The sequence below is a fragment of the Triticum urartu genome, chromosome 2A (genome assembly GCF_056163025.1).
Source record: "Triticum urartu cultivar PI428250 chromosome 2A, HENAU_Tu73, whole genome shotgun sequence".
Classification (NCBI taxonomy): Eukaryota; Viridiplantae; Streptophyta; class Magnoliopsida; order Poales; family Poaceae; genus Triticum; species Triticum urartu.
Window position 1 is genome coordinate 758,557,140 of NC_141874.1, and position 11,581 is coordinate 758,568,720.

Consider the following 11,581-nt stretch of genomic DNA (forward strand, 5'->3'; position numbering starts at 1 on the left):
ATCGACAACATAGAACGGCGCACACGCTACCATAGAAGAGAGAGATTGTACGGAAGGCCATCTTACCTGAGTGCCACTGTGAATTGTAGTTGAAGAAGGACGCCCGGGACAGAGAAAGAAGTACTCCCTTCATTTTTATATACAAGACCACTATGAAATATATCTTTTGCATTTATATAAGGCCACCAACAGTAATAGAGGCAAAATTAATAATATTTTCTCGTACTAACAACTTGTTTAATATTTATATGCATGCAGTCATAATGTCAGTCGGCTACCTCATCCACTCAATTTCTTTGCATGCATGTAAAGTATTAATGATCTCAATAAACAAGAAGAAAAGTCGATTTGTAAAGTAGTCATTAAATTTTACATTGATACATATAATTTGAGTTTGTGATCTTATATACAAAAATGGAAGGAATAACATAAAACAGGCGAACCCTTGTGTCGCCGGGTTTTAAAAGCAAACCCGAATCCTTCGTAAAAATGGCTGTTCCAAACCAAGGCCAAACAAGGCACGACAAGCAATTAGTGACCGGGATTCTGCCTGCAGCTGTGGCTGTATGTACACTGTGTGCATGCCAGCCCAGCAGAGCAAAATGCCTCGAATCTTACCTTACCATAAGAAAGATGTGCTTAATTCGATATCCGTCGTAATTTCTTTTTGACATTTCTGTAGTGTATTATATTTACGTAGCAGGTGCAGGTTCAGCGCGAAGCATCCGAATCAGTTCGTGAAGGCGACGGCTGACTAACGTGGGTGCCACATGAGGCCACGTACGTAGAGGAAACGCTGCATCGCTCTCGGCCGCGCCACGCCACGGCGTGCCGGAGGCCGGAAACGCTCGCCGTCCCCTCCCAAGGTCATAACAAGTTAAATTAAATTGTAGCCACCATCTTGATCATAAAATATGGAACTTAATATAAATCTATCGTCAGATCCCGGTCAGACACAAGGCAATTTTTTCTGATAATTTGTACACTATATGATAATTGTATCACAGAATATTGCAAATCGTATACGCAAGCATAGCAATGTTATCAGTTTTCGCATGGCAGATTTGATTATCAGGATTTTTTTAGCAGAAAAGATCTAACTTCAAATGTTTAACATTTCGTTCAAAAAAATTTTTGGCGTGCACCACACTCGTACACGTACCGTTCAACCACATCACACGACTGGGTCTTTCCGCTACGCCTGGGGATACATTTCTGACGTCCGTGTCGCAAGAAATATGCAGGTCACCCCCGCAATAAGAAATGCTTAGAGCAACTCTAGCAGAACCTGCAAAATCGCGAACTGCGAAACGCGTTTGTAGTTTGACGAATATCCCATTTGCGGGTCAAGAACGAGCGCGGCCGAACAGAAACCGTAGATAAAACTGCATAATTAGAAAAAAAATAGTTTCGCGAGAGAAATTGCACCATACTAGTTCATCACATACTACCTATATTTACATGATCAAACACTACAAACACTAGTTCATAATACATACTACATCAGTACTAGTACTAGAGGGGGTGGGATCTCACGGCAGCGAGCTCGCGGCCATGGACGATGCCGTGGAGGAGCTCAATCCTCCTCACGCGGAGCTGCTGAGGTCGATGTACTTCTCCCTCTGCTCCGCATGGACGCACCGCTACTTGTCGTCCTTTTCCTTGGCAGCGAGGTTGGCCGTGGCCGCCTGCTGGAACACGAGGTCTTCAAGCTCCTCTTGGTGGCGTCGGCGCTCCGCCTCCTCGCGCAAGCTCCGCTCGGCAATGGCGGCCGAGCTCCTCGGGCTCCTCCTTGACGGGGACGAACTCGATCTCCTCCGGCTCCTCCGACCACTCCCTCTTCACGGGGAGAAGGCCCCCGCCGGAAGAGGAGGAGCTCCCGGCGTAGGAAGATCTTGCCGCGGAGGACGAACCCGCGGCAGAGGACGACGTACGCTGTGTCGATGGTCGTATTCGTCCGTCTCGCGGATGCGGAAGCTCGGCAACAGCGAGAAGCCGCGGTTGGTCTGCTTCCTCACGCCGTCCGACCGGACGCGCTGCTCGCGCTCGGTCGCCGCCGCCGCCGGATATGCTCCTGGAGCCGTGTCCGGAGCTCCACATGCGGCCCCACATGACGGTTGGAGGCGGAAGGGGCTCGCCGTCGGCGAGAAATGTGAGGAGGGGAGTGGGGAATTGCGGAGCTCGACGGCGGCGGGATAGGGTTTCGACCTGCAAACGCGTCACGAACCCATAAATATACTGGTCGGGGCGGACGGTTTGCGAGGCGTGGTAAATATTTTTACGGGCCGAGCCACTTTACAGGATCTATTCTAACTGCAAAATTGGGTCGAACCCGTATATTATGCGGATTTACGTCTTTAGCGGGGTCTGCTAGAGTTGCTCTTATAGCAAGCAACTAATTTTCTACGGCTGCACGCCTGCATTGTTCACTCCGATGACAGTCGCATTACACGTGGGCAGGCGGCTGGGAATGCTCACGTGCCCGGAAAGCGCGGAACGGGTTGGGCCCGTCCATCTTGGTCGTCTCTGCCATGTGGGCCCGTCCGTGGTAGATATTTTTGTTTGCGGTCGCCGATTCGTTGGGTGAGGGTTAGATTAGTTTAGCCATTTTTAGTGGTTTCATTCTGGAATCAGGATTAGTTTAAGATAAGCCAAAGGCAAAGCCAACACGACGGTGCAATCAGGTCGCCGAATCCGCTGCCAGCGATGGATGTCCACGAGAATCTCTCTTATCGCCACCAAAACGTTTCTTTCCTTTTTATTATCCTACCTATACAGAATCTTATCGCCACAAAAATGTTTCTTTCCTTTTTACTATTAACCTATATATAGATAGTGTTTTTGTGACCAACGGCTTCAGCGCAGCACCATGCAAATCAAGCAAGATAACAGAGCAGAGGCAACAGCCGATCGAGCTGACCAGCATTACAGTGTCAACAGGTTTCAAAAGTTAATCCAAATTAATAAGTTAAATAAGACCCAAAGCCAAACTAGGCACGGCAAGATAGCCAGCACTGCTCTGTGCTGTGCTGCCTGCCTGAATTCTGCAGCTGTGCGGCTGTGCCTGTATTAAGCAGCCCAGCAAAGCAATGCCGCGAGTCCTTCTTACCATAGAAATCAACTGGTGAGCATGCAAATCAATTGGTCAAGGAGATGGACCGGGCGATGCTGACGGAGCAGCGACGGCACCACGTCACTCTCGGCCGCAACGTAGGCTCTAGTGGCTCCTTTTCCTTTTTCTTCCCTTTTTGGGTTTCATTCGGTTTTTTTATGATTAGCTGGGGATGTTAGGTTTTTGGGTTCGGTTTTTTTCTTATAAACTGAACCAGCTCACTTTTTTTTAATGAAATGCAAGAACCCCTGCCCTCACACGAGGTTTCTTAAAAAAGAAACCAGTTTCAGACCCTTCACATGACCATGTTGTCAGAACCAATGGCTAAAATCTGACTTTTGGACCCGTTCGGCTATCACAACCCCGGGAGCGACCATCATCCTACAACAATAAGCAACACGTAACGACCATTAACCCCCACGCTCCTACATCACAAAGAGGAAACCCCTAAGGAGAGCACCTCGGGCGAAGTACACGAACACCGCCAATTCCACGGAGACAAGCCATGCCATAAGGACCGACCAAGAGATTGTTATTCATCCATCAATCAGTTGCGGACATCTTTCGTGTGGCGTCACTTTTTCTGGTTTTGCTCCCGAGAGACTTTTCCACAGTCGTCTTGCCAGAACCAGGGTTGACCGCTTCCAAACGTCCAAACAAGCTACGAAGTTGTATCTCAAAGAGAATCTCATCAATCTTATCTCTCACAGATACCACCGCATCAACATCCTCAGCCACGGGTACCACCGACCCGATGAATTCAGGCCCCTCCAGTTGCTCACATGTGTTTCGGCCTTGAAGCTCCATATTTTTTATGGGCGTGCGTTGTTCTGATCTCCGACGCATTTGCCACATAGTTTGTTGCCGCATTGCACGGGGATGCTTTTGTTGTGTTTCTGATTCGGTGTTGTTTGATAGTGGAACCCGATCCATTTTTCGGGTCGTAGGGGGGGAAAGTGCATTTGTCGCACCACAGGTTTGAGAACCCAGATTCCTTGTGTGCCACCATTTTGCGAGCTAACTTTTTTCCTGATGGAGATTTATTGAACGCAAAGTTAAAAAAGGGATCATCCTTCACATGGCAAAGTATTATGGCGGGAGTTAATACCTTCAAACATGGCTATATTTGGCGTGTTGGAAATGGTCAGAAAATTGACATTTGGGAAGATGCTTGGATCCCTAACTGTGCTAACAGGAAAGTCATCACTCCAAAGGGACAACATTTGTTATCAAAAGTGTCCGATCTCATTGACCCCTCTTCGAACAGGTGGGATGAGGATCTCATCAGACAGACCTTGTGGCCTGTTGATTTACAGCGGGTCCTTGCTATCCCTCTGCCTCAGTTTGATATGTTAGATTTTGTTGCCTGGAGTCATACTAAGAGTGGGATTTTTTCTGTTCGATCTGCATATTTTGTTGAGTGGGATTATCAACATGGAAGGAAACTTCGTCGTACTAATTGAATGGGTCGAACAAACTTTAATCCAATTTGGTGTAAGATTTGGAAGTTATCTTGTCCAGTGAAGGTGAAATTTTTTATTTGGCTGACGCTGCATGGTACTCTTCCATGCCGTGTTACGCTTGCTAATAGACACATGAAAGTTTCACCTTTATGCCCTTGTTGTGCTTCTGATTTAGAAGACACAAAGCATATGTTGTTTCAATGCCAGAAGGCAAAAGAGGTCTGGAGAAGGCTTGGTTTAGACGAGATCATTGCTCAAGCTTGTGAAGTTGATCGTGCTGGAGAGGCAGTCCTCGAGTTTTTGTTGCTCATGTCTGACCAAGATATATCTATTATGTGGTTCCAGAATACTTGGGAGATGATTGCCATTACGTCTTGGTATTTATGGTGGAAAAGACGTAAATTAGTGCACAAGTAGAGAATTCAAGATGCAAAACAGATTTCAATGGGGATACAAGCTCTTACGACTAATTATGTTGTTGCTTCCAGTCCAAGGGCTTCTATGAAAAGAGGGGGTTGGATTCGTCCCCCGATGGGTTTTGTGAAACTTAATGTTGACGCTTTTTTTTGATCATGATCTTCTTAAAGGTAGGGCGGGGGCTGTCCCGAGGAACGACAAAGGGAAGTTTATTGCAAGGGGTACTTGGAAAATTGATCATTGCATCGATGCTCTAACAGCGGAAGCTTGGGCTCTCAGATTCGGTCTTTCATTAGCGCAACGTGCGGGTTGCAATCGCCTAGTTATTAATTCTGATAATTTGAAGGTTATTGAAACGATGAATAATGGCGGACGGTCAGCAGGAGCGGCGGCGGCAATCTTTGATGATTGCTATTTTTTGGCGTGTGATTTTCCTACCTCTAGGTTTGAACATTGTAATAGGGAAGCCAATAAGGTTGCGCACGAGCTTGCTAGGTTGACTAGATTTTCTTCTACCATTGATTGGTTGAGGAGCCTATGTTTGAGATTGTACCATTCCTCACAAACGATGTATCTGTTATTTCCATTGAATAAAGTCCATTTGTTTTTTTAAAAAAAAATTCGGTTAGGGTCATCTAATGTTGCTGTAACACGAGTAGCCTTCTTGGGGGAACAAGATAAGCACTGGCAACTGTTTGTTTGTTAGTTTGTTGGAGTGTGTATGTTGGCTTGTTGGGTCCAGTGTGGTGTGGGCACACGCACACCATGTCGCTGTTCAGCAGCTAGCTAGCTGTACGTACGTACGTACATGTTGCTGCGTGTGCGTAATGTGGAGGGTTCCAGACAACTCAACAGTGCATTGCAAGATGTGTGTGTATCCGCAGCATCTGGTAGGTACCTCCACAGGCTCCTTCCTTCACGCTTCATATGTAGAGTTGTACGGACCACGCAACACCATATATACATATACACAAGCACGAACACTAATCCCCCGCAAAAAATGAGCACAAGCACTAATCACATCACATCATATGTACTCCCTCCGTCCCATAATATAAAAACGTTTTTTATATTAATATAGTGTCAAAAACGTTCTTATATTATGAGACGGAAGGAGTAAATTGTATGGAAGGAAGCTTTCTTCTTAAGCCTCAGCTATCACACTGATGCATGCAGGCAGAGAGAGACTCCTGTCCTTGATGCAAACATACATTCCTGTTCTGAATGATTGGATTGCCAGTGTCGAGGGTTTTGTATTACGATAATTTAAAATTAAGCCAAAGCCAAAGCCAAAGAGGACACGACAAGCTAGCCAGCCAGAACCAAGGCAGCGCAGAGGAGGAAGAAATCTGGTCGCCAAATTCTGCAGCTGTACGTGCCTCTACATGTACCTGTACCGGGGCAGACTTTGGCGAATCTTTATTTCATCCGGTCAAATACTTTCTTAATCATTATTATACTCCCCTCTAATCCATATTAGTTCACCCGTGTCTAGTTCAACTTAAGTACAAAGTTGTACTAAGTACACGCCAATTAATATGTATCCGAGGGAGTAGTATTTTTCTTTTATAAGCTAATAATGGCAGCGATCGCCCAATATGAGCAGGTGCAGTGCGGCACACCAGGCAAGCAAGCAAATCAACTGATTAAATCAAGATTTCTCACATCCATGGTCACATCAGTGCAGCATTCAGCAGTAACTTCCAGTACATGTTGCTGTCTGGGCACCCACCAGGTACAATTACAATGCCTGAGACTGAGAGACCAGGACAACTCTCAACCTTGCAAGACCACACATCCCTAGCACTACCTTTGCAACTCAACATCTCTTCACATTTCATACCAGTCCCAAGCAGAGGCAGCATCAGACATGCATAGGTAGCAATCAATCACATAGTGGAAGCCTGTCCCTGAACCACAGACACACCTTCAACCCCTAACCCTCCCTATCAACAGCTTTAACAAGCACATCATCTCCCCTACCCGATTGATAACATCTTTACCCAACTGATAACAGCTTTAACCAGCACACTGGGGGACTGAAACTGAACCAACAATTTGCAGAGAAATTTACTCATGCACTTGATGCATATGTTCGCTCGTTTGTTCCCAGGCCTGGGCGCGGAAGCTCGACGGAGAGACGACACTGAATGACCACTGATGTCGTACTGAGAATCTATTTATTTATTCACACGCCAGCTTGGTGTCGAAGCTGGTCAGGCAGATGGCGAAGGCCTGGAACGCCGACAGCGGGTACCGGTAGTCCATGGTGAAGGTGTCCTTGGACACCTTCCCGAACTGCAGAAGCACCGTGTCGTGGTGGCTTGAGGACGAGGACGACGATGCAGACAACGAACTGCCAGCAGGCTGGGGTTGTGCGGTAGCAGAGGTAGGCTGCTGCTGGGGTGGTTGCGGCTGTAAAGACGGCTCGGGAGCTGCCTCTCCTCCAGAGGCCGGCGGTGGCGGGGCGGGTGCGGCGATCAGCTGGAAGTTCTTGACCGAGGCCACCGTGACGCGGCCGCGGAAGTTGAGGCACCAGCACTGCAGCTGCTCATGCCACCGAGGCGACTTGTTCTTGAGAACCAGCGGGCTCTCCTTGTCCCCCACATTTTCATCGCCGCCTTCTTCTCTCAGAGGCCCTCCCCCAAACTCGGAGAAGCGGCAGCTGCTGAAGTCCGTGGAGTACCTGGAACTTGCTGTGGTGCGGAAGGATTCCTCGAATAGCCGGGGGAGGAGCTCCTTCGGTTGGCCAGGCACAACGCCGTCGGGGTCTACCGCTGATGTCGGGATGGAGTTCATGGTGCACTGCATCCGCCTTGGCCCGCGGGTGCCGAGCACGTTCAGCTCGTAGTTCACCTGAGCGATGGGGTAGCTACCGGTCGCCGCAGGAACTTTCGGGGAAACTTTCCTGGAGGAGAACCGCCGGCTGGTCCGTTCCTGCGGGCAGAGTTTACTGGCATTGTAGGGCGGCTGCGTGTCGTAGATGATGAATTTGGTGCCGAGGAAATTTGACCTGCAAGTACCATCCATGTTGTCTGTTAGATTTGTATGCACATATACCCGGACAAAGTCATTTCAAGTGACAATGGGGTAAGGGAAGACTGTTGTCAAAGGGTATGTTACCTCAATTTCCCGATGTAGCCACTACTTGACCGGGATATATTTTTAGGATCCATAGAAATGGCATAGTCGGTGTAAGTTGTTCTCCGACTCCTTTTAGCTGACAGTAGGAACTTGCCATTATCATCAAGCACAGCTGCAAGATGCAATCAAAATGCTCAGTGTGCTGTGTATTTGTTCTGACTTCTGACCATATTAAAACTAAACTACTTAAACCTCTGTAGCAAATACAGATTTATGAATAAAACAGGGCATCCCTACAATTTTACTGAGGTTACTAAGGCTTTATACACTATACTTTTTATTTTTATACATTTGAATCATCAAAACTGAATAAAAAAATGATGATTAGGAGCACAACGGAGAAGTGCAGGGCAATTACACAAACATACCAGAAGTAAGGGACAGGTAGAGACGATAAGTTAGCTTTGACTTGTCCCTTTTGATGAAACACTGGATCAATCCATCTCGAGATCCAGGCTGCACATGAGAAATTGAACCAAGTGTTAAAAGGTAAGAAAATATCACATCCCAAATAACAAAAAAAGATAGCTTAATTAAATACAGGGCCAGACTGATTAACAATATGAATGTCAAGTTTTCTTATTAATCAGATAGAATGGTGCGGTTACCTGCTTAAGGGACACAGGAAAGGTGAGCTTTCCACAGAATTCTGGATTCCTCACTATATCCTTGCACATCTCTCTCCAAGTTGTACAGACAGAAGCGCAAGCAACAACATCCTTGCGGGATGGCCAATTGCTGTCGTCTTCCTCCAACCTTTTCATCACATCCCGAAGTAATTCAGGAGGAAGGCTAGCCCAATTGCCTTGCAGGTTTGTGACAAGACTATCCTGCAGATCACTTGCAGATTCAAGCGATTTCCCCCTGTGATGGCCCGAAAGGCTTGGGACGCTTGAGATTTTCGCCTCGAAATTCCGCCTTGACAGGTTTCCAAAGCTCTCCCTTAAATCGCGAACTATGCTGCGCAAAGTCATCTTTGGACTTGATGCAAACCCTGAGTAACCAACCGCAGCAGGCGACAACAGCAAAAGTGCGATCTGCAATTCAGAAGCAGCACGGCGATCAATACCTTGTGAAATAAGCTCAAAGGCATGCTATGAACATTACAGAACCCGCTAAGGCATGCCATAGATTATCTTACATTCTGTTCCTATCTAGCGACAAAACCAACGTATCGCACACAGCATGGTAGCTCCTAAACCAAGGACGCTTAACAGCGACTGCTTCTATCTAGAAGCATATGATGCCATATGGAGATTTAATAGTGAGTATGGTGAAAGTCAAGCCTAACAGAGAAAAACCATGCCCACTTGACTAACCCAGACCCTGGCCAGGGACAGTGGACCAATCAGTTGATTAGTCATTCTCGTTTGCGTACTAGATACAAACATAACCAGATGCGGCACGGCTTCTCCGATGGTGAAAGGCCAACATAACACCTTATTACAGGCATCCTTGATCAGCAAAACTAACCCTTTTCTCCTTGTTCCTATCCTTAATCCGCGCGTCGTGGATAAACGAGAACGTTTTAGGCCTCCCGTTGACGCCGGCGCGCAGTAGTAGTATATTCATTAAACTTGGAAATATTAGTCTTTGCTACTACTACTGTACGGAGTACAATCTAAGAAACGGTGGAGTGGAAAAAAGGGTGCCTTTTCCCTAGAGATTGACTGCAGATTCCTGTGCCCAGATCAGGCAAAGGCACTCCCCAGCTCTGGAAATCGAGCACGGATCCAGCAGTTGGCATCTGGATAAATGAAAAACAGACAGGGTTTCTTTCCTTCACCAAAGGCTGCTGAAAAAACAGTTGAATCTGAGCAGTTGTTCCACACACACAGCCTCAAGTTCATCATCTTTTTTCTGCGCTTCCGGGATCAGCTAGCTAACAGACTAGGAGTAACTACTACTCAGATGCAAAATCAAAGATGTAATGCGAGGGCTAGAGCAGATGTTGGGGAGAAGAGAGCAGTTTCCTCACCACTGGTGTAGAGAGCACAGATCGGACGGCCGCTGAACTGCTATCCAACAAGAAAGATCCCCAAAATCAAAATCTCGCATGGAATCCCCTGAGGCTCGGAGACGCACGGGACTCAGATTTGCACTCCGGATCTCGGCCAGCCCTCGGAGAAGATCCGGCGGCTTCTTCACAGCGAAATCTGATCTGAACGCTCGCCAAGAAATCGCAACGGCAGTGCCGACCTTGAGTGGTGGTTGGGTCCGGTTGGGAGTGAGGCGGGTGTGTCCGGGGGTGGGTGGGCTCGCGAGAAAGGCAGGGGAGAGCGGAGGCGCGGTAATGGTGGTGGTAGTGGTGATCCGCGGATCGGATTTAAGGAGACCGTCCGTCGTCCACGGGTGGTGGATAGGGCCGAGCCGAGGGAGGCGACGAGCGGGGCCGGCGGGCCAGGGTGCAAGAAAGAAAGAAAGAAAGAAACGAAAACCGCCTGCTTTTCTTCCCTTTGCTCCGCCCACTGTCTTCCTTGGTTCGTTCAGATTCAGATGTTCCGTTGATATTTCTGTACTTGAAAACTTTCAGCGGCGTATGACAGGGAGATTTGCAAAAATAGATTCGGCTTTGCACTGGCGCGAGAGCATTATCCGACGTGGATGCCACTGGGGTTAAACATGGACAAAAGATCTGGCAGGTTTTACTACTACTACCATGTATGCATGGCTGCTGGAGCCTGAAACACATGGGCAATCATGAATTCTCTGAATTTTTCTGCTGCTAGTAATTCCCACTGAATCAATCCTGTATATATTCTAATGCCCACTCAAGTCTGAAACTCTGACTGTCATGTTACTGCTAGTTAAGTACTAAAAAATGTAAGACTTTTTTGTGGTTTTTTGCATGTAAACACCCACTCAAGTCTAAAACCCTTCTTGTTACTCGCTCCATCTCATTATACACTTATTTTCGGACGGAGGGAGTATTTCAGAGAGTAACCCTGACTTGGCTGAATCTTACCGAGAAGTACCAGAACATTTCGAAATTTCACACAATTAATCCAGTGTTACATGCTGTGTGAGCCGTTAGGGATACTGGGCAGTGGACAGCTAGCAGAGAAGCTCAGGTGCAGAGGAGGCTGCTGGTTTGGTTTGGTTGGCGTAACTGTCCATCCATCCATCCATCCATCCATCCATCCATGTGTTATTGCAAAACAGGTGCAGCACCAACCAGTACGGCAGCGCCATTCATCCCCATTCAATTCGGTTCAGGTTCAGTCCACTTGGGTGGATGCATAGATCATGGATGTTATCTACTTACTGCTCTCTGACGAGGACAAGCACAATCAAAATGCTGCATGCAAACACGGCAAGCAGGCAGAGGCATTTCAGTTTCAGTGGGATGGGGGAGCAGCGCGTCCAGTCCAGATGCAGGAAATTTCACCATGCACATTCAGAAAAGGCGCCGGAGAATAACTGAACCTAATTTGTAAACCCAGCC

At 47.4% G+C, this 11,581-nt stretch overlaps 1 protein-coding gene across 1 annotated transcript; it reads right to left on the reverse strand.

Moving 5' to 3' along the window:
* Positions 1 to 6,630: 6,630 nt before the first annotated feature.
* On the reverse strand, positions 6,631 to 10,516 carry LOC125540349 (tubby-like F-box protein 7). The gene is made up of 5 exons (XM_048703959.2): positions 10,115 to 10,516; positions 8,745 to 9,173; positions 8,505 to 8,592; positions 8,116 to 8,248; positions 6,631 to 8,005 (listed from the first exon to the last, which is right to left on the reverse strand). Exons 2-5 carry the CDS (start codon positions 9,108 to 9,110, stop codon positions 7,177 to 7,179), a joined length of 1,416 nt encoding a protein of 471 aa, XP_048559916.1. The 5' UTR covers positions 9,111 to 9,173; positions 10,115 to 10,516; the 3' UTR covers positions 6,631 to 7,176.
* Positions 10,517 to 11,581: the final 1,065 nt, after the last annotated feature.